We start from the raw sequence: 24445 nt of genomic DNA on the forward strand, positions 1-24445 counted from the left end.
CGAATATGGAGGATAAAGTACTAAGTTTTCCTCAAGCCAAGCGGAAGGAGAAACCCAGGAGTTTTTCGTTCCTACAGACAGGATCCCAGAAGATCAGGCTATAGAGGTCACTCAAGCCGAGGAAGAACTGACCGTAGAACTTGGGGTTCGTCGGAGAAACCTAAAAGGAAAACGGAAGAGAATAGGCCTCAGAAGCAGGAATTCTGACGCCATAATTGTAAGGGTAGGAGGTCGATTATCCCTTTTTCACCGGAGCTGGCTTCAAATTACATCAGACAGCTGGGCTCTGGACATCATACAAAATGGCTACAATCTGGAGTTCAGTTGCGCACCGAAAGACAGGTTTACTGTGAACAAACCAAGAGATCCACAGATCTTTCTTTTGTTAAGGGAGTTCATAGAAAAGGGAGCTTTGGAACCAGTTCCAAACGATTCAAAAACTCCGGAATCTACTCCAGAATTTTCTGCGTACCCAAAGGGAATGGGAAGAGTCGGCTGATCATAGACCTGCGCTACTTAAACCATCATCTAAAGAAAATCCATTTCAAAATGGAGACGATGAGATCCATTGCTGCTGTCCTTAGGAAGAACCTGTTCATGGCTTCTTTAGATCTCAAAGACGCCTATCTGCATGTTCCTATAAATCCACAGTCAAGAAGATTCCTGAGAGTTGCCATCAAAAGAGGAAGAGAAGTTTTGCATTACCAGTTCAGAGCTCTTCCCTTCGGGTTATGTTCAGCCCCGAGGATCTTCACAAAGAATCGTCGAACTACAAAGAGCTGAAGGCGGTTCTGTTGGCTCTTCGCCACTTCAAGTCCGATATAGTAGGGAGATCCGTTCTGATCCATTTGGACAACTTTACTACCGTATTCTACCTGAACAAACAGGGAGGTACGAGGAGCGGACCTCTTCTGGAGCTGTGCAAAACTATTTTCAGCTGGGCGGAATCACACCTGCTGGAACTAAAAGCAGCGCATATCAGGGGCTGCTGCAATACGCAAGCGGATCATCTGAGCAGGAAGACTGTGAACCAAGCCGAATGGGAGCTCAATCAGTCCGTTTTTCACCAAATTACAGAGAAGTGGGGCTCTCCTGCATGGGATCTGATGGCGACAGCAGAGAACAGAAAACTGAGCAGGTTTTGTTCGCTGAACAGCTTCGACAGTCCAACAGTGGTGGACGCCTTCTCCATGAGCTGGGAACGCCTATTCGTCTATATATTTCCCCCAGTACCTCTCATCCCGAGAGTTCTTCGGAAGATAGCAGAGGAGAAGCCTCAGGCCATTATGATCACGCCATTTTGGCCGAGAAGGTCATGGTTTCCCCTTCTTCTTCACTTGTCCAAGGGGAACTTCTGGAAACTCCCCCTGTAGCCAGATCTCCTGTTGCAGAACAACCTGTATCATCAAAATCTACAACGTCTACACCTTACGGCCTGGAGGCTGAGAGAAGTAGACTAGAGAGAATGGGCTTGTCACAATCGGTAATCAACACCCTGCTGGCATCTAGGAAAGACTCTACCAACAGAAAATATGCTAAAGTCTGGAGAAAATTTCTATCCTGGATGTCACAGACCAGCCATGAAACCATCAATATTTCTGACATCCTGCAGTTCCTCCAAGATGGGTTCCAGAAAGGGCTCAAGCCAAATACGCTAAGATCCCACATGACGGCAATAAACTCTGTAACAGAGAATGAATTCCTTCATCATCCTTTGATATTCCGGTTTTTCAAGGCAATCAAGAGGCTCAAACCTGTTCATAGAGACCCAGTACCCATCTGGGATCTTTCTCTGGTACTAAAAAGGCTTGCAGCTCCCCCGTTTGAGCCATTACAAGAAGTGGACTACAAATGGCTCTCCTGCAAGACTCTATTTCTCACAGCAATTACGTCTGCCAAAAGACTGGGGGAACTTCAGGCATTGTCTTCAAAATTCCCATACTTACGTTTCCTGCCAGATGGGGTTCTACTTCGTACTATGCCAGCCTTTTTGCCTAAAGTCCCTTCAACAGCAAACAAAAATAGAGAGTCGTTCCTCCCAGTATTTTTTCCTGAGCCTATGGACGAGAACCAGATACTCTTACATACATTGGATGTTAAAAGAGCTCTACTTATCTATTTACAAAGAACAAGAGAATTCAGAGCAGTAGAAAATCTTTTTGTCCTCTTCTCTGGGCCAAGAAAGGGTTCTTCTCCTTCTAAAGATACTTTGGCAAGATGGATCAAAGCCACAATAATGGAAGCCTATTCTCTGGAAAAGATATCACCTCCATTTCCAGTAAGAGCACATTCCACCAGGGCCACGGCTACTTCTTGGGCAGAGGTCGCACAGGTCTCGATTGAAGAAATCTGCAATGCAGCATCCTGGTCTTCCTCCCTGACCTTCGTCAAGCATTATAGTTTGGATGTTAACGCTAGGAGCTCAGCCTTTGGTACCGGGGTTCTGTCTGCAGCTCTGAGTGAGGATACCCCCCCTTGTGATCTATGAAAATCCCATTCTGTGCTGCCGTAGGACGAAATGGGAAAGGAAAAATTCTTACCTGGGATTTTACTTTCCTTGAGTCCGTAGGCAGCACAAGTATACCCTCCCTAATAAATTTCTTATATTGTTTTTTGGCATAATTCTTGGTCTGAGTCTATTTGTATTAACACAAGGAGGTTCTGGCTGGAGCAGCCTTTATAGGTCACTACTAATGAGTTAATTGTTTTAATCTGTACCTATTATCTAGGTGGGCGGTCCAAGGATCGGATGAGAACAAAGTTAACCCATTCTGTGCTGCCTACGGACTCAAGGAAAGTAAAATCCCAGGTAAGAATTTTTCCTATAATACTGCCTCCTATGTACAAGAATATAACTACTATAATACTGCTCCTATGTACAAGAATATAACTACTATAATACTGCCTCCTATGTACAAGAATATAACTACTATAATACTGCCTCCTATGTACAAGAATATAACTACTATAATACTGCTCCTATGTACAAGAATATAACTACTATAATACTGCTCCTATGTACAAGAATATAACTACTATAATACTGCTCCTATGTACAAGAATATAACTACTATAATACTGCCTCCTATGTACAAGAATATAACTACTATAATACTGCTCCTATATACAAGAATATAACTACTATAATACTGCCTCCTATGTACAAGAATATAACTACTATAATACTGCCTCCTATGTACAAATATATAACTACTATAATACTGCCTCCTATGTACAAGAACATAACTACTATAATACTGCTCCTATGTACAAGAACATAACTACTATAATATAATAATGACTCATCATCGATCACTATATCACATTATAATCATTTGCATGGCATACTCATTAAATGATCCCAGTTCATCATCTGACTGACTGGTCTCATCCTCGGACTGGTCACTCAGGAGGTCAAAGGTAGTGTTTGTTTCCCCATCAATGAGGTCAGGTACAGGATCGATGCTGTGCTTTCTTTTCTGGGCGGAGTTGGCTGGTGGGCTCAGCATATTACTGTCTGTATTCTCTGGGCTTCTTGACCCCTGGAGATCAATGGCGACTGTACCTGCATGGAAAGAAAAAATGAATGCTGGGCAATGGGTGCTGCATAAAGGGGACACTCCAAATGCTGGAAGCAGGTGGCAAGTGCAGACACTGATACCATAACCTACCACTACCACCAGAGACATAAGGGATGCAAGGAGGTCAGGGTTGAAACCCACAGTGGATCATGAATGAGATAAGGACATCAGGAGGGTTGGGGAACTTTAAGGCTATAGGGTTAGTTGGGGGGTTAGTCATATGATGGGTCCGGTGAGGAGTGTAAAAGGGGGAAGGGGGGTCTCCAAGTGGGAACTAGCTTACTGGAACTCCCTCAGACCAATGGTGAGAAAAATGAGTACAACACCCAGTATGCCCATATCACCCACCCCCCACGCTCGCTTACCCATGCTGGCTATTATACTGTGCACAGGGAGTCTATTCAGACCATGGTAGGCAGATTTGGCCACCCCAGATCTTTGCAGGTTTTCATGCTCCTTTAAGCTGAAGGCTGAGTTTTCCTCCTTAGATATGTTGATGTAGAAACAAGTGTCGGATGAAGACATTGTATGGCTGGGCCCAGGATTCAGGAGAATATTGGTCTTATCTTCTCGGCAGACTCCAATCAAGGAAACACCATACCTAACAATATCGATATACAAAACAGAAACAAGGTCCATATCAGAGAGTGGCACATTGGTTGGTTGTAAGTCTAGGGGTAAGTAGATCAGTTTCAGATCAAGGCGTCAATCAACATGGCGTTGATATGTTTCCATCCACAGACCAAAGAAATACTAAAGGTACTAGTCATCCACAAAAAACTGACCCCATTATTATCAAGTCTACTTTGCAGGTCATTGCCCGATGTGAACACTGTCTCTATACACGACTATCAGCAGATAAACTCATCTGGAGTAACCAGTGCCAGGCAGCTGCGGCCAAGGCAAGTGAGATCATAAGATTCATCAGGAGAGGTAGGGTTTAAGAAGACTGAGGAACAGCAGGAGACTTTCTTTCCCCTGCCAGAGACATTCTTTAACATAAAGGATCAAGTGCAGAACAAAAAAAAATGTAGTAACTGTCACTATGTACAAATATAGCAAAGGTCTTTATATATCCATTCCTGTAACCATGACAAGGGGACATCTACAAGAAAGGTGTCACTAATCTACTCGTCTCCTACTGTCTCCTTCAAACTGTGGCATGCTTGCCGGCAGGGCCTCTCCTCCTCTGCCTACAGGGCACGTGCACCCTAATCTTCACCAGCCAATGGCTGGCAACCCTGGGTACTGGCACTTTCCTCTGAAGGAAGGTGTCTGAGCAATAGGTTCATAGCTTGCTAGTTCCTGCAAAGGTGTGCTGAATTCATTTGCACTGACATAAGTATTCAGACCTTTTACTCAGAATGTAGATGAAGCCCCTTTGGCAGTGATTACAGCCTCCAGTCTTCTTGGTTATGATGCCACAAGGTTTGCACACTAGGATTTGGAGATTTTCTGCCATTCCTGTGTGCAGGTCCTCTCATGCTCTGTCAGGTTGCATGAGGACCATTGGTGGACAGCCATCTTCAGGTCTCTCCAGAGATGTTTGATTGGGTTCAGGCCAGGGCTCTGGCTGGGCCACTTAAGGACATTCATAGAGTTGTTCCTAAGCCGCTCCTGTGTTGTCTTGACTGTGTGCTTAGGGTCATTTGCAATGGGCGCCTCCCCCTAGGGTCCTCTATATAACGCGTCCCAGGTGTAGGAAATGCCGAATGGTATGTTGCGGCCTAAAATGTCTCTTTATGTGTGTCACGGTGCTCCCACCTGGACACCGCTGGATCCCAGTCTTTGGCTCCAAAGCAACAAATAAAAGGGAACAATTGAGGGATTAAGATTAACTTGAGTCCAGACCTTGAGATGAAGTTCAATGGCAGTTTTACTTCGCATAAACGTTTTTCCAAAACAGTTTACAGGCTTTGTCTTGGTTCCAGCAGGCTTTAGCATAAAACTGGCAGGCAAACTCCACTCTGCTATATCTTTTTCTCTTTGAATCTGCTGTACTGACAGGCTGGCTGAATAACTCAGCTTCTTCTGTATTCTGCCCTCCCCTTTGTAGTCTGACTCTAGGTTATGCCAGGGACCTTTCCTCCTGGCTCCTGAGGCTTCAAGCTTTGGCCTCCATGGCCAGCAGAGCTCAGGGTGCTCTGGCTGGTGTGGGCACGTCCAGCAGAGACATGCTCTGCCCACATTTCTCCTAGCTGGGGGTAAACTAAACTAACTAGAACTTCTGCCCCACCCTTCCTGCAGGAATTAGGGCTGGCCCACTCCCCTACAGAGGGGGGTTAGAATGGAATGGAAGGTTACATTCTATCTAAATACAGCTCTGTCATGTTTGCTGCCACCTGCTGGCGAACCAGGCACACTACATAAACAGTTACATAACATTAAAAATGCACAGTGTGGAGGACCTGGAAAAAATGCATAAGATGACATGAGGCCAGACCAATAAAAACAGTAGCAAGGTGCAGAAGTGGTAACACCACTCTAGGGTGGTACACATTGTCTTGTTGGAAGGTGAACCTTCGGTCCAGTCTGGGGTCCAGAATTCTTCGGATCATGTTTCCATTAAGAATATCTCTGTACTTTGCTCCATTCAGGTTTTCCTTAACCACTTCCCATCTGGGCCCTTTGCCCCCTTCCTGACCAGGCCAAATTTTGCAAAACTGACATATCTCACTTTATGTGGTAATAACTTTGGAACGCCTTTATTTATCCAAGTCATTCAGAGATTGTTTTCTCGTGACACATTGTACTTCATGATAGTCATAAATTTGAGTCAAAATATTTCACCTTTATTTATGAAAAAATCCCAAATTTACCCAAAAATTTGAAAAATTCGCAATTTTCTAAATTTCAATTTCTCTGCTTTTAAAACAGAAAGTGATACCTCATAAAATATTTATTATTTAACATTCCCCATATGTCTACTTTATGTTGGCATCATTTTGGAAATGTCATTTTATTTTTTTAGGACGTTAGAAGGCTTAGAAGTTTAGAAGCAATTCTTCAAATTTTTAAGAAAATTGCCAAAACCCACTTTATAAGGACCAGTTCAGGTCTAAAGTCACTTTGTGGGGCCTACATAGTGGATACCCCCATAAATAACCCCATTGTAGAAACTACACCCCTCAAGGTATTCAAAACCGATTTTACAAACTTTGTTAACCCTTTAGGCGTTCCACAAGAATTAAAGGAAAATGGAGATCAAATTTTTAAATTTCACTTTTTTAGCAGATTTTCCATTTTAATCAATTTTTTTCTTTAACACATCGATGGTTAACAGCCAAACAAAACTCAATATTTATTACCCAGATTCTGCGGTTTACAGAAACACCCCACATGTGGTCATAAACTGCTGTATGGGCACACGGCAGGGCGCAGAAGGAAAGGAACTCCACATGGTTTTTAGATGCCATGTCCCATTTGAAGCCCCCTGATGCACCCTTACAGTAGAAACTCCCAAGAAGTGACCCCATTTTGGAAACTAGGGGATAAGGTGCCAGTTTTATTAGTACTATTTTTGGGTACATATGATTTTTTGATCATTCATTATAACACTTTATGGGGCAAGGTGACCAAAAAATTGGTTGTTTTAGCACAGTTTCTATTTATTTATTTTTACAGCGTTCACCTGAGGGGTTCAGTCAAGTGACATTTTTATAGAGCAGATTGTTACGGACGTGGCGATACCTAATATGTATACTTTTTCTCATTTATTAAAGTTTTACACAATAATAGCATTTTTGAAACCAAAAAATTATGTTTTAATGTGTCCATGTTCTGAGAGCTATAGTTTTTTTATTTTTTGAGAGATTTTCTTATGTAGGGGCTCATTTTTTGCGGGATGAGGTGACGGTTTTATTGGTACCATTTTGTGGGACATACGCGTTTTTGATCACTTGGTGTTGCACCTTTTGTGATGCAAGGTGACAAAAATTGCTTGTTTTGACACAGTTTTTTTTTTTTTTTTTTTTACGGTGTTCACCCGAGGGGTTAGGTCATGTGATATTTTTATAGAGCTGGTTTTTACGGACGCGGCAATACCTAATATGTATACTTTTTTTTATTTGTTTCACTTTAACACAATAATAGCATTTTTGAAACCAAAAAAATGATGTTTTAGTGTCTCCATGTTCCAAGAGCTATATTTTTTTTATTTTTTGAGAGATTTTCTTATGTAGGGGCTCATTTTTTGCGGGATGAGGTGACGGTTTTATTGGTACCATTTTGTGGGACATACGCGTTTTTGATCACTTGGTGTTGCACCTTTTGTGATGCAAGGTGACAAAAATTGCTTGTTTTGACACATTTTTTTTTATTTATTTTTTACGGTGTTCACCCGAGGGGTTAGCTCATGTGATATTTTTATAGAGCTGGTTTTTACGGACGCGGCAATACTAAATATGTCTATTTTATTTTATTTTTTCTATTTTAAATTTTTTTTTTTATTCCTTACTTGGGATTTTTTTTTTTTTTACATGTGAAACTTTATTTTATTTTATTTTTTCAACCCTTTATTTTATTTTTATTTTATTTTACACTTTTCGTCCCCCATAAGGTCATACAAGACCTCTGGGGGACATTTACTTCACTTTTTCTTTTTTTTTTTACACTGTTGATTTCTCCTGTAACTGGGGCTGACATAGTAGCCCCAGTTACAGGACAAATGCACCCCCTATAGAGGCTGTACAGCAGCAATCCAGCGCTGTACAGCCTCAGTGCAGGGCTGATCGAGGTCTCTGAGAGACCTCACACAGCCCCTGCACACTCCGGTCACGGCGGTCACATGACCGCCGGGCCGGAACAGGAAGCGCACAGCGCTTCCTGCTCTGCAGACACAGCGCTCGGTGAGCGCTGTGTCTGCAGCGATCGTGAAGGCAGGGACACCTGGGCACTGTCCCTGCCTTGTCTTAGGGTTGCCCTGCTGTCACTGACAGCGGGCAACCCGATCAGCAGCTGCACGATTAGCGTGCAGCTGCTATTTCTGACAGGACGTTTTAAAACGTGCTGTCAGAAATAGACGTCCACCCATAGGACGTTTATATCCTATGGGCGGACGTGAGGCGGTTAAACCTAACCAGTCTCCCTGTCCCAGTTGATGAGAAATACCCCCACAACATGATGCTGCCACCACCATGCTTCACTTTAGGGATGGTATTGGGCAGGTGATAAGCAGTGCTTGGTTTCCTCCAGACATGACGTTTAGAATTGAGGTCAAAAAGTTCAATCTTGGTTTCATCAGACCAGAGAATCTTGTTTCTCACAGTCTAAGAGTCCTTTAGGTGTTTTTTTGCAAACTCCAGGCGGCTTTCATGTGTCTTTTACTGGCCACTCCTCCAGATTGGAGGAATGCTGCAGGGAGGCTTGACCTTCTGGAAGTTCCTCCCCTCTGCACACAAGTTCTTTGGAGCTCAGCCAGAGTGACCATTGGACTCTTAGTCACCTCTTATCAAGGCCCTTCTCCCCCGATTACTTAGTTTAGTGGGGTGGCTAGCTCTAGGAAGAGTCCTTGTTGTTTCAAAATTCTTCCATTTAAGAATTATGGAGGCCACTATGCTCTTGGGAGCTTTCACTGCAGCAGAATTTTTTTTTGTACCCTTCTCCAGATGTGTGCCTCCTCAATCATGTATTTGGGCTCTACAGGCAATCCCTCCTCATGGCTTGGTGTTTGCTCTGATATGCATTGTCAGCTGTGAGACATTTTATAGACAGGGCTGCGTCTTTCCAAATCATGTCCAATCAATTGAATTTACCACAGGTGGACTCCAATAAACATCTCAAAGATGATCAAGAGAAATGTGAGGCCCCCAAAGCAAAATTTCAAGTGTCACAGCAAAGGGTCTGCATACTTATGTCGATTCCAAATTCTTTCCATTTTAATAAATATTTTTAAAATTCTGTCTTCACTTTCTTATTGTGGGGTATTGAGTGCAGAATAATGGGTGAAACTTGATATTTTTATTTTATTTTAGGACAAGGCTGCAACATGACAAAAAGTGAAAAAAGGGTCTGAAGAGTTTCCGAATGCATCTGTATCTGCCACAGTATGCTGTGATGCCTAATAATAATAATAATAGGCTAAATAAAATTGATCAGGACCTTTACCTTATTGTCTCTCATAAGGAAACAATTCTCCTTGAAGAGATGTAGCTTGTAGGGAGTCTTTAGGGTGATGGTCCTTCTGTAGGTGACTGCCCTGTAAGTCAGAACCCAACGCCTTGGTCGCCTTTGCAACTAAATTTATTTTATTGCTCTAATGCATCAAATTTTCTTTTTAAAAACAAAGCAACTTGGCATACAGTTATCACAATTCCTTATCATTTTGTGTCTACTGCTGCTCTGCAGATCCATGCATCTCCATGGTAACAGACAACACACTATGTAAATAGCAGTTTATGGTATGGCACTCATATATCTGGAGAATCTGCTTAAACAATTGTATTTTATTATTTCAATATTTCATAAATCATAATATTGATTAAAAAGTCATAAATAACATGTAAAATGTACAATAAGAATAAAATAATGTATTAGAGCAACACTAAAAATAACATGTTGTGATTTATAACACTAAAAAGCGTGAAAAAGGAATACTATATGATCACATCGGCTTAGCAGCATCAGATAATGTGCATCACATTCAAAGGACCGGATTTTTCAATTATAGTGATGGTATACTTGTGTTATTGCATACTGTTTTATCTTTATCCAAAGGTCCGCTTCACATATGTCTCAGTTCGGATAATTAGTGTGAATGGTACGTGTTGGATATACCTGCACCGTACGTTTTACTACATCATATTGTCACTGTACCATTGTCGTATCTGTGTACAGTTTAGTCCACAAGTTAATTGCGATATTTAATTGCGTGGGAATTCCGCTCTAGGTGGCGTCCCACCTGTTTAGAGCTATAGTATCCCCTTACCTCCAAATCAATGTGCGGCTTTCTCCTCTGATCTCTGCTGCTTCAGTGTCCCTCGTGCTCCAGTCCTGGCTCGTTCCAGTCGAGTAGAGGTGGATCGATCAAACTCCAGGCAGTTCTACGGAGCACTTGTTCGTGAGTAGGACGGATCGGTTTCCCAATCGGCAGATGGTAAGGAGGTAAAAATGTAGATATTCTCTAGCGTACGCAAAGACAGTGGTGTTGTCCAGTCCAGATTCCTCCCAGACGTGTTTCGAAGTCCCATAGGTTACTGACTTCTTCCCCAGTGGGGAAGAAGTCAGTAACCTATGGGACTTCGAAACGCGTCTGGGAGGAATCTGGTGGCACGGATGGTGTTGCAGAAAACAAGAAGTAACAAATAAAGATCCAACTAACTTGATCCCAAACTAAGGAACACAAGGGTGAGCCCTATTAAAGCCCTAGAGCTCTCCCTGGCTGCTCAGCCCATGCAAAGTTCTCAATGATAGAAAGTTGCATGTCCACGTACCTCGACTGTGTGACACCTGAACACCCTATAATAGTGAGGGGACACGACCACCAGCTCCCTGCACTTAATACGGAGGGAGTCAGGGTCACCTAGGATCAAGTCAACAGGAAAACACAATACAGAAATAGACTTATCTTGAGGAACCAGCAGTAGCAACTTCAAGCAGTGAAACCAATCCAGGAAGTAGTATAAACCGCAAGGTGAGGCAGTATGGGAGGAGATATATAGGGAGGCAATCACTGCTAATAGATGACAGCTGGGAGAGGGAGAAAAGATGTCAAAGCGAAAGCAAAACAAAAGAACATCATGCAGGAGGTACTGAAGAACGTCTTTTAGAACTCCTCAGAGATCTGGCGGTGACATCTGGACTTTGCAACACCACTGTCTTTGCGTACGCTAGAGAATATCTACATTTTTACCTCCTTACCATCTGCCGATTGGGAAACTGCTCCGTCCTACTCACGAACAAGTGCTCCGTAGAACTGCCTGGAGTTTGATCGATCCAACGCTACTCGACTGGAACGAGCCAGGACTGGAGCACGAGGGACGCTGAAGCAGAGGAGAAAGCCGCACATTGATTTGGAGGTAAGGGAATACTATAGCTCTAAACAGGTGGGACAGTTTGGATAAAGATAAAACAGTATGCAATAACACAAGTATACCATCACTATAATTGAAAAATCCGGTCCTTTGAATGTGATGGACATTATCTGATGCTGCTAAGCCGATGTGATCATATAGTATTCCTTTTTCACGCTTTTTAGTGTTATAAATCACAACATGTTATTTTTAGTGATGCTCTAATACATTATTTTTTTCTTATTGTACATTTTACATGTTATTTATGACTTTTTAATCAATATTGTGATTTATGAAATATTGAAATAATAAAATACAATTGTTTAAGCAGATTCTCCAGATATATGAGTGCCATATCATAAACTGCTATTTATTTGTTATCCTTTGGTGTTTGGAGTTAACACCTTAAGATATTGAGTACCGCTCCATCCTACTTATAAGTAGAGCCACCTCATCCCATTAATTTTTCCAACACACTATGTAGACAGATCCTGCAATCCTACTCCCTTTGATCTGTCCCCTACTAACTGATTACATGCCTAGTATATGTAGGGGACAAATGGTTGTCTTCAATGCTCCTTAAAGGGTTAGACACTGACACCCAGGGTAGCCACCTAAAGGTGGCACTAGAGAGGAAGTTTTCATCCTTCTGGAGGAGAGATATTTGCCATACTTTTACCTTACTATTAAATCCTGTCTTCCTTCTAGATCCATAAATCCAGCAACAAGGCGACTTATTGCCCTATTTGCATGTTTTGGGGCCCAGGCCCAATATCTCAAAGTTTATAAGCTAGTAGGAGGTAGTATCAGCGGGATCAGAAATGTGATGGTTTCTCAGGGAGAGTTAAAGTGGTTGGCCCATCGAAGACGCTGATGGCACATCGTTAGGATATGCCATCAACATCAGATAGGTGTGGGTCCTACCTCTAGGAGCCGCTACTCTTTAGAGCAGGCATCCTCAAACTGTGGCCCTCCAGCTGTTGTAAAACTACAACTCCCCCAAGGCCCTGCTGTAGGCTGATACCTGTAGGCTGTTCTGGCATGCTGGGAGTTGTAGTTTTGCAACAGCTGGAGAGCCGCAGTTTGAGGATGCCTGCTTTAGAGAATGGGGCGTGCTTTCCATTCATTCACCACTGGAGTTCCCGAAAATAACCAAGTGAGTGCACTCAGCTGTTTTGGGAAATCCCATAGTGGTGAATGGAGAGTGCATCGTGCAAGCACAGCCGCTATGGGACTGCCGGTAATAGCCAAGCCAGCGCTGGACTGTTTTTGGAACTGTCACAACAATGAACAGATGGTGGTTGTGCATACTGTTGTTGTTGCCTCCCAGGGTCCCGTCCTGGAGATAGGTGAGGGTCCCAGACGTAGGACCCACACCTATCTGATACTGATGTCATCAATGTCCCAGGTAGGAATACTCCTTTAAAGAAAGTGAAGGGTGCGGACTACATTGAAATACATTTGACTCAGGATATGTTGGCTTTTAAGTGCACGACTCTCTGATGAATTTTCCTGCGTCTCCGAAGATTATAAATGATCCCCGCAGGCTGGAAATCATAATTAAAACAAAAAGCAGCAGGTGAATAAGTGCACTTTATTTGCATGTTAAAATAAGCTGGAGAAGAAAATGTACCAGGTATTGTATTGTGAGAGTATAAGAAGGCTTCCGAAAAGAGTAGCGCTCGTTTCCGGTGAGTAGGTGGCCCTGCTTTTTAAATTGTGGTACCTGGTGTCCAACCCCCACTGAGCTTTTGTGGTGTCAAAAGAACAACTGTTCAAGTCATTATACATAAAGACCCAAGTTTCTCTCATGTCAAAGAAAAACGGCACAGTTATATATAGAAACACTGAACTTAAGACAAAAAAAGGAAATCTAGTTAAAGGGGGTGTCCTGTTTGCATGATCTATTTTTGTTGAATAAAAGATGAATGTAGGGAGTCCCATTTCTGGCACTCCCAGTGATGAGCTGTAATCTGCAAGATAATTTGGCAGCAGGTGTTCTGTTCCCCTGCAGCACCCCCACAGGGAAAGTGAAGTACTACAAGCTGTCTACTGATGGTGTCATGCACGGATACGTTGGGTCCTCAAGAGCACGAGAAGCTCTTTGTAGCAGTGCACTACTGCAGTCAAAAGGAGTCTTGATGGTCCTGACTCAGGGGCAGACTGGTCATAGACCTTACAGGGAAATTTCCCAGTGGGCCAATGCCCAGATTTCCCAGTGGGCCAATGCCCAGGGGGCCACCCAAGCCCTCGTCACTGCCGCTGGCCGGGTTAATGATTTGATGCTGTCGAAGGTAACTCCTGGATACTTCTGAATTCAATTGTATGGCAGTCCTCAGGACGGCGATAGAGTTGACTACTGCGGCGGAGAATGGGAGCCTGTGCTCTTCACCCCCCTAGTCCACAGGTCATTATACACTGCCTGTCCAAAAAAAAAGTCGCCGCCTGGATTTAACGAAGCAAATAGTTATGAGCCTCCTATTGGATAATTACTGCATGGGCCATTATCTTTTAGCTGGCAATAGGTTATTTAACCCCTACTGGTGCAATGAGTTGCTTCTCATTTCTTAAACAACCATGTCGTGGTCGTGGAAAAGATGTTAGTCTGTTTGAGAAGGGTCAAATCATTGGCATGCATCAAGCAGAGAAAACATCTAAGGAGATTGCAGAAACCACTTTGAGTTTCCAGTCCACCCGCATCTGGGTGCCAAGTTTAAATATCTGGGAATATGGATTCTATGGATATGGAAGGAAGGTTTCTCAATACATTGCGCTTAATCTGTTCCCCCTAATAGATAGGATGAAACGCAAAGTGGAGGCCTGATTAAATTACCACTGTCCATGATAGGTAGAGCGAATTTAGTTAAAATGATACTAATGCCACAGCTGTTATACATCCTACATTAGTAGAAAATTTCAGCACACAGCTTTTTTTATTTGCCGTTAAGTTAAGTTTTAATAGTATTTCATCATATGAAAATCATGATCCAGTGCAATTACAGGATGTGTAGGAAAGTCATATACATTTCAATATGGCGACCAGACGTTTCGGCCCGTCAGGGGATGGGGATGGCTTCCTGTCAAGGGTGGCGCTGGATTCTGGGACACATCCTACATAACGTCCCGGTTTGGGTCCCTCTGCATTTCTTTAGAAGGATAGATGGGCTATTTAGAGATCTGGTTTGGAAGAAAGGGGTGCCTAGGATAAAATTGTCCAAGCTACAACTTGCTAAATATAGTGAGGGAGTAGCACTGCCGCATCCCTGGACTTACCTCCTTGCTGCACAACTCCAACATATGCAAGGTTGGAATTTGTCAACAATTGGGGACTCCAGGAGATCTATTATTAGCGCTCTTGTTGGGAATCATTCTCCGATCGGGGCGCTGGAGGCACATGTACTTAAGCTATACACCCCTGGCTTGTCTACGTTTCAACTCATGCACAAGGATTGGTGGACTGTTAAGAACCAGCTGGGCATTACCAAATATACCCCATTGTGGCAGACCGTATACCTATGGGAACCCGAACTATATAAATTGCAGGGATTCGAGGGTTGGGCACAGAAAGAGATCCGATATGTCCACCACATGTTTGACAATGTGACATTAAAAACGTTTCAACAACTGCAAACGGAGTTTGGTCTGCAAAGATCTAGCTTCTGTGCATATTTACAACTACGACATGCTATACAATATCAGGACAAAGAAGTCCCTATGTCTATTGCCAATACAGCATTGTAGGACCAGGTGGTACAAGCGTCCGCTTCATATAAACTTATTTCTTTTGCATTATGGGTTCCTTTTGGAGAAGAGTTTGGGGGATCCAGTAGCTGGTTTGAAATAGAACTAGGAGAAGGATGTGGGGCATTTGTCCTCTGACCAGTGGCAGTCCATTCTGGAGTGCACGCCTGTACTATCCCTTAGTGTGGCCCAACGTAGGTTGCAGCTGTTCCTGTTACATAGAGCGTATAGAACACCACTGATGCTTTATAAGATGCTAGTCAGACCAGATGCCTGCTGCCCCCGCTGTGCTGAATCGGAGGCAAACCTTCTCCACATGATGTGGTCGTGCAGAGAGCTTGACGCTTTTTGGTCGGAGGTGTTTAATATGATAGATACCACGTTCAATATTGTAGTCCCTAGGGTCTCCGCATTTGGTGTGCTGGGGCTTACACAGCATCTCACTGTAACGGAGGGACAAAGATCGGCAATAGCAAAGATTCTTTACTCATCTAGAAAGCTTATTGCAAGGCATTGGATTCAACCTCTTAGCCCGAACAAACAGGAACTAGTTGGGTCCATAAATCAATTGATACGGATGGAAAAGGGTATTTATCTGAAAAGAGGAGCTATTGCCAAATTTCGGAAGCAGTAGGGGAGCTGGTTTACCCGCTGGGGTCTGGCTTTACAAGATTTTCTGAGAGCTTGGGTGGTAGATAGCATGGGGCCAGTCAGCTTGACTGGGAGGGGAAGTACTATACTTACCGCCCAATAGGTGCAATAGGTCTCAGATGGGAAGACTCTGTAAGGAGCATAGAAGGTGTACTGATGAAGAGAGTGTGGACACTGCGCGGAGGGGGGGGGGGGGGTGTCTGCTGTTGTATGTTATGTACCTTGTCCTAAAAAAATAATATTAATAATAGATAGCGAGGGGACCCCCATCAATCCCAAGAATAAGAGGTATCTGAGCACCATTTCAGAATGGAGCTACAGTGCTCATGTTGGTCAACAACTTCATTCACTTCCTTGGTCGAATGAAGAATCTTTGGTGGACAAGGTTGACTCTGGAACAACCCTTAAATCCCCACCACCACCACCATATGATGAGTAATATACAGTTGTGTTCAAAATAATAGCAGTCCGACATCACTAACCTGATCAATCACTGTTTTTGGTAGAAAATATATTTCTACATGCCAAATAATTTACTAGCAGGTGTAGTAGAGTAATAGAAATCCAACAGACCCAACAGTCATGACATGCATGCTGCTGATTCTCTGTAATTGAATCACTAATTGAAAGGGGCATGTTCAAAATAATAGAAGTGTGGAGTTCAATTAGTGAGGTCATTCATTCTTTGAAAAATAGGTGGCAATTATTGCCCTTATTTAAGGAAGGAAGGCAGCAAATGTTGAAATTCTGAGGAGAATGGGTCGTTCCAGACATTGTTCAGAAGAACAGCGTACCTTGATTACAAGGTTGCTTGGAGAGGGGAAAACATATAAAGAAGTGCAGAAAATTATAGGCTGCTCAGCTAAAATGATCGTAAATCCTTTAAAATGGCAACTAAAACCTGAAAGACGTGAAAGGAAGCGAAAAACTACCAATTGAATGGATGGAAGAACAGCCAAAATGGCAAGGACTCAGCCAACAATCAGCTCCAGGAAGATCAAAGAAGGGCTGAAGTTACCTGTGAGTACTGTTACAATTAGAAGACGCCTATGTGAAGCCGAGCTATCTGAAAGAAGCCCCCGCAAAGTCTCACTGTTGAAAAAAAGACATGTGCTGAAGAGGTTACAATTTGCCAAAGAGCACATTGACTGGCCTAAAGAGACATTTTGTGAACTGATGAAAGTAAGATTGTTCTTTTTGGGTCTAGTGGCCGGAGACAGTTTGTCAGACAACCCCCAAACACTGAATACAAGCCACAGTACCCTGTGAAGACAGTGAAGCATGGTGGCACAAGCATCGTGATATGGGCATGTTTCTCATACTACGGTGTTGGGCCTATTTATCGCAGACCAGGGACCATGGATCAGTTTGAATACATCAGAATACTTGAAAAGGTCATGCTGCCTTATGCTGAAGAGGAAATGCCCTTGAAATGGGTGTTCCAACAAGACAACGACCCCAAACACACCAGTAAACGTGCACCATCTTGGTTTCAGACCAACAAGATTGACGTTATGGAGTGGCCAGCCCAATCCCCCAATAGAAAACTTGTGGGGTGACATCAAAAATGCAGTTTCTGAGGCAAAACCAAGAAATAGAGAAGAACTGTGGAATGCAGTCCAATCATCCTGGGCTGGAATACCTGTTCACAGGGGCCGAAGGTGGTTGACTCCATGCAACACAGATGTACAGCAGTTCTCAGAGACAGCGGTTATACAACTAAATATTAGTGAAGTGATTCAAAGGAAAGAAAAAAATTCTGTTTATATAGTGAATGTTTGAGTTTTTAAAGAAGCTATTACAAGGATTTTGAGCTTTGTAAAAAAATTTAAACACACTGCTATTATTTTGAACACAACTGTAATAACATAGTAACATAGTATATAAGGCCGAAAAAAGACATTTGTTCATCCAGTTCGGCCTGCAAGTTGATCCAGAGGAAGGCAAAAAAAAAACTGTGACTTAGAAGCCAATTTTCCCCACTTAAGGGGAAAAAAAACTCCTTCCCGACTCCAATCAGGCAATCCGAATAACTCCCTGGATCAACGACCCCTCTCTAGTAGCCATAGCCTGTAATATTATTACGCTCCAGAAATACATCCAGGCCCCTCTTGAACTCTTTTAGTGAACTCACCATCATCACCTCCTCAGGCAGAGAGTTCCATAGTCTCACTGCTCTTACCGTAAAGAATCCTCTTCTATGTTTGTGTACAAACCTTCTTTCCTCCAGACGCAGAGGATGTCCCCTCGTCACAGTCACAGTACTGGAGATAAATAGATGATGGGAATGATCTCTGTACTGACCCCTGATATATTTATACATAGTAATTAGATCTCCCCTCAGTCGTCTCAGTGAATAACCCTAATTTTGATAATCTTTCAGGGCACTGTAGTTGCCCCATTCCAGTTATTACTTTAGTTGCCCTCCTCTGGACCCTCTCCAGCTCTGCTATGTCTGCCTTGTTCACAGGAGAGCAGAACTGTACACAGTACTCCATGTGTGGTCTGACCAGTGATTTGTAAAGTGGTAGGACTATGTTCTCATCACCGGCATCTATGCCCCTTCTGATGCAACCCATTATCTTATTGGCCTTGGCAGCAGCTGCCTGACCCTGTTTTTTACAGTTTAGTTTGCTGTTCACTAAAATTCCTAGATCCTTTTCCATGTCAGTGTTACCCAGTGTTTTACCATTTAGTATGTACGGATGACTTGCATTATTCCTTCCCATGTGCATAACCTTACATTTGTCAGTGTTAAACCACATCTGCCACTTATCTGCCCAAGCCTCTAATCTATCCAGATCCCTCTGTAGCAGTATACTGTCCTCTTCAGTGTTAATTACTTTACACAGTTTAGTGTCATCTGCGAAAATTTATATTTTACTATGCAAGCTTTCTACAAGATCATTAATAAATATATTGAAGAGAATATGGCCCAATACTGACCCCTGAGGTACTCCGCTAGTGACAGTGACCCAATCTGAGTGTGTAACGTTAATAACCACCCTCTGTTTTCTATTACTGAGCCAGTTTCTCCCAGTCCAAGCATTCTCATTTTATATACTAACCTTTTATGTGGTACAGTGTCAAATGCTTTGGAGAAGTCCAGATCTACGACATCCATTGATTCGCCGCTGTCAAGTCTAGAACTTACCTCCTCATAGAAACAGATTCAATTAGTTTGGCATGACCGATCCCTCATAAAGCCATGCTGATATGGCGTTATTTGCTTATTTTCATTGAGGTGCTCCAAAATAGCATCTCTTAGAAAACCTTCAAACAGTTTACCCACGACGGATGTTAAACTTACCGGCCTATAGTTTCCAGGCTCTGTTTTCGGACCTCTTTATGAATATTGGCACCATATTTGCCATGCGCCAATCCTGTGGAACACTCCCTGTCAGTATAGAGTCCTTAAATATCAGAAATAAGGGTCTGGCTATGATATTACTTAATTCTCTTAGGATACGGGGGTGTATGCCATCTGGTCCGGGCGATTTGTCTATTTTAATCTTTTTAAGACGCCACTGTACTTCTTCCTGGGTCAGACAGGGAACTTTTAATGGGGAATTTACTTTTACATTCTGCATTTCATCAGTGAATACAGTGGAGAAAAAAATATTTAATAGCTTTGCTTTCTCTTCATCGCTCTCTGCAACTCCCCCCTCATCACTCTGTAAAGGGCCAACACCTTCAGATTTATACTTTTTACCATTTATATAATTGAAGAACATTTTAGGGTTAGTTTTGCTCTCTTTGGCAATTAATCTCTCGGTCTCTAGTTTAGCCGCTTTTATTTGTTTTTTACATATTCTATTTTTTTTCCTTATAGTTTTTCAGTGCTTCCTCGCTACCCTCCTGTTTTAGTGATTTAAAAGATTTATTTTTTCATTTATTGCTTTCTTTACAGTTCTTTTTATCCACATTGGTTTCTTCTTGTTCTTTAACCTTTTATTCCCATAAGTTATGTACCTCTCACAATTAGATTTTAGGATGCTTTTAGAAATATCCCATTTTGTGGCTGTATTTTTATTTTTGAGGACTTTGTCCCAGTTAATTAGGCCTATGGCCTCTCTTAGTTGGCTAAATTTAGCTTTTTTGAAGTTTGGAATTTTTGTTCCTCCCTGAATTTTTTTTATGACAATTGGAAGGTTATTACTTTATGGTCACTATTTCCCAGGTGTCCCCCAACCTGCACGTCTGTTGTTCTGTCAGGTCTATTGTTTAATACTAAGTCCAGTATGGCTGTCCCTCTAGTCGGGTTCTGAACCAGTTGGGAAAGGTAATTGTCTTTGTTTATTGCCAAGAACCTGTTTCCTTTATGAGATGTACAGGTTTCAGTTTCCCAGTTTATATCTGGGTAGTTGAAGTCCCCCAAAATAACAACCTCATTATAATTTGCCGCCTTGTCTATCTCGTTTAGTAGCAGATTTTCTGTGGACTCTGGTATATTAGGCGGTTTATAGTAAACTCCTATTAGTAATTTATTATTGTTTTTGCCTCCATGTATTTCTACCCACAGTGACTCCACATGCTTATGTCCCTCACTTACGGTATATCTTCTCGGACTGTGGGTTTTAGACGGGACTTTACATAAAGGCAGACCCCTCTCCGGTTTTAGCAATCCTTTTCTAAACAGACTGTAACCCTGTACATTAACTGCCCAGTCATAGCTATCATCCAGCCATGTCTCAGTTATTCCTACTATGTCATAGTCCTCCTCACACATCACTAATTCCAGTTCACCAGTTTTATTAGTCAGGCTTCTGGCATTAGTATACATACATTTAAGAGGTTTATGTATATTTTTTACCCTACACCTTTCCTTCTGAACTGTTCTAGTCCCTCCTTCCATTCCTCCCCCAGTCCCACTACCTTGCCCCCGCTCTCTATCTGCACTATCTTCCCATCCTATAACGTAATTTCCCTCCCCCCAGTCCCTAGTTTAAACACTCCTCCAACCTTCTAGCCATCTTCTCCCCCAACACAGCTGCCCCTTCCCCATTGAGGTGCAGCCCGTCCCTACGATAGAGCCTGTAGCTGACAAAAAAGTCGCCCCAGTACTCCAGAAACCCAAACCCCTCCTTCCTACACCAGTTCTTGAGCCACTTGTTAACCTCCCTAAACTCCCGCTGCCTTTCTTGTGTGGCTCGAGGTACAGGTAGTATTTCAGAAAATACTACCTTTGAGGTCCTTGCCCTAAGCTTTTGACCTAAATCCCTAAAATCATTTTTAAGGACGCTCCACCTACCTCTAACTTTGTCATTGGTTCCGATATGGACCATGACCGCTGGATCTTCTCCAGCCCCTCCCAGTAATCTGTCAACCCGATCCGTGATGTGTCGAACTCTAGCGCCAAGAAGACAACACACTGTTCGTCGATCACGGTCTTTGTGACAGATCGCCCTATCTGTACCCCTAATAATTGAGTCTCCCACTACCAGCACCTGTCTGGCCTGCCCTGCTCTCCTGGTCCCCTCTTTACTGGAGCTGACATTCTCCTGACTGGCAGAGGAAGTGTCCGGCTGCGGCAGTGCTCTCTCTGAACTAACATCCCCCTCATCTGCCAAACGTGCAAACTTGTTGGGGTGTGTCAGATCAGGGCTAGCCTCCCTGGCACTCTTCCCTCTACCCCGCTTTCTAACTGTTACCCAGCTAGCTACCTCACTTTCCTCAGCCTCCTCGCTACCACCCTTCCCCACTTCTACCCCATAGAGTGCTAACTCTTTTCCAAATTTTTAATGCCTCTCAGTGTTGAAACTCGCGCGGTTAGATACTTGATGTGCGATTCCAAACGGGCAATTTGCTCACATTTTGAACAAAGATATGCACCCTCGAAGGGCTGTTCCAGGACTGCCTACATTAGACAAGATGTGCACTGGACTGCGCTGTCAATAATGGATCACATACTAAGTGGGGATTACGCAAGAAAAGAGAAAGATAAGAAACTGATTTACTGCAGTCCCCCACTAAAGTCACTTAATCTAAAGTCACACACTCAATACAAACACACACTTAAAAATCAAACATGCGAAAGCTCACAAGCTCACGTTATTTGCCTGCTTGTATAAATGGAGCTCTTAAACCAGTCTGCTTTTTTTCTCTGGATTCAAAGGACTGAGCTGCCCTCAAGGCTGGCTATTTAACTTCTCCTAATTAGACAGCCTCACCCTAATTACTCAACTTTGCAAGACCAAACTTGCGTTATTTGCCTGCTTGTATAAATGGAGCTCTCAAAACAGTCTGCTTTTTTCCCTCTGGAGTAATGGTATATATCCGACTGACTGGAAAGGCTATTCTGAATATGTCCCCATCCCTCCCTCGAGTACAGGACAATGAGAAACATATTCTGGAGAAATAATAGTCAAGTGATTGTCAGTTTAATCTACTTCCACCTTGTAGATGTCTCTCTTTCGATGCGATTCGGTACATTACCTTCTGACCGTCCTCGCTCTTCTCGACTAGGATCTGACAACGTCTGTCACGTTCACATAAATTTTTTTTATATATATATATTTTAATTAAAAGTAAAAAGGTCAAGTCTTTATATTTGATGTAGCAGTCATTGTGGTAGAGATGGTTGCCCTGAGATTGTATCTTATGTCTTTTCTGAGGCGCATCTTGAAGCTCCTGGGCCCCAATGCAAAATTTGTACCAGGAACCCCCACCTACCACATGGCATTAATAACCCTGGTGGGCGGAGGACCCTTGGGCTCTCTAAGGCACCTGGTCCCAGGGTCCCTGCACCCACTCACAGTAGCTTCATCCCTGCTTGTATTCAATGCTTTATTCATTGGGTATAAGTATATGTAGACTGGAATCAAGAATACTATCATATTGGAAGCCCTCCTCCCAAAAAAAGAAAGGGGCATAACCTGAAAAGGGTAGCTGACATCAGTTTTGATAAACTCCCACCAAGTCTATTAGAGAATAAGCTTGATTTACACAAAACCAGAACCCCCCCCCCTTATTCCACCATACCTAGGACATCACTTACTTTTTATGAGCATGGAAGGAGGAGTATGTGAAGCTCTTCCCCTCAAATTCTCCAAAGAATTTGCTCTCGCTCAGACGTATGTGGTAGATTTCGTTGGCAGAGCATCGGCTGTAGTTCCTCTGCCACTGATCAGGCGACGTGGGATTATCTCTGGTGGGAATGAAGGAAACGCTGTTACGTCCCTGCTGAAGAAATGTGGACCCTTCACTCAGGTGATCACAAAAAGTGGCAGGAGTTGGACATCCACCAATCTGATATTGATGGCCAATCGTTAGGACAGGCCATCAATTTTGAAATTCTGGAGAACCATTTGACACTGTCCTCAATAAGGTCCATACCACCAAGGTGACTTCATTAAGGAGGACCTGTCAGCTCTCCTGAAATGTCTGTTTTGGTAACTCCTTGCATCACCCATGTAATAGCAATTCTGGAGCATCTATTCTTATGGCTTTGTGTTGTGCTATTCCTTTGTTATTCCTGCTAGACGTTAGACATGAATTAATAGCAGTTTGAATTGAAGGACCAGCTGGGTGTTACCAGTTGGGAGGGGTGCCCATGCACAGTCTGAAGCTGACAGGGCAACACCCCCATCTGGACTTCCATTGCAAACTTCTGGCAATTCATGGGTATTATAAAGGAATGATACAACATAGGGTCATAGGCTCCAAAATTGTTATTACAAAGGGGATACGAGTTGTTACCAAAACTGACATGTCAGGAGAGGGGACAGGTCCTCTTTATACAGATTGTATTGAATTACCCACAGGTATCTAAATGAGGAAACCTTCCTACCACTAGATTGACCAGGAGAAGCTGTTTGCACAGGGCAGGGTACTGTCATACAGTGTCCTAATTAACAGTGAAATACAATATTGTGGCCAAATAATTTGGGCACCATATTGTATTCAAATATCCCCTCCACATATCTGACTGAATTACAATGCTATACAGCGCTGCCTCTATACTGCAAAATTATACCATACAGTGCTACACAACGCTTAAAGGGGGTGTCCCAGCTATTTTTCTTTTTGTAAAAGGCACTGAAGCTGTTAAAATAATAATTAAAAAAACTTACTATGCTCTGAACTAATACTACACACTGGCTGCTGCAGCCATTACTTCATGTTTTTGGCTGCAGCCGATCACTGGCCTGAATGGTATGGTATGTGGTATTGGTAATGGAATTTTTTTTTTTTTTTTTTATAGTTTTGGTGTCTTTTACGAAAAGACAAACCTTTTAAGTAAATACTGCCAATATAGTGCCCTAATAATACTAACATACAGTGGCCAGACAACATCTCAATGCATAAATCTAATACTGCTATACAGTCAGGCTATCTCATGAAGACAACCCCCATCCATATTCCCTGTTAGAGTATATGGACTCCATGGAGGGGACCCTTAATTGGGACTCTCTTCCATGACCCAGAACAGAAAGTCATTAAGTGTACGCAAGCCATTCTTGA

The 24445-nt window shown here is 42.8% G+C and overlaps 1 protein-coding gene across 1 annotated transcript in view; it reads right to left on the reverse strand.

Moving 5' to 3' along the window:
- The window catches only part of LOC120986405 (potassium channel subfamily T member 2-like), a 160958-nt gene that overhangs the window by 24620 nt on the left and 111893 nt on the right, over nucleotides 1–24445 (reverse strand). The window contains exons 16-18 of the mRNA XM_040414957.1: nucleotides 22980–23129; nucleotides 3947–4182; nucleotides 3349–3565 (exon numbers count right to left, since the gene is read on the reverse strand). Coding sequence (XP_040270891.1) covers nucleotides 3349–3565; nucleotides 3947–4182; nucleotides 22980–23129 — 603 coding nt within the window. The remainder of the gene's footprint in view (nucleotides 1–3348; nucleotides 3566–3946; nucleotides 4183–22979; nucleotides 23130–24445) is intronic.

This window comes from Bufo bufo, chromosome 1 (genome assembly GCF_905171765.1).
Source record: "Bufo bufo chromosome 1, aBufBuf1.1, whole genome shotgun sequence".
NCBI lineage: Eukaryota > Metazoa > Chordata > Amphibia > Anura > Bufonidae > Bufo > Bufo bufo.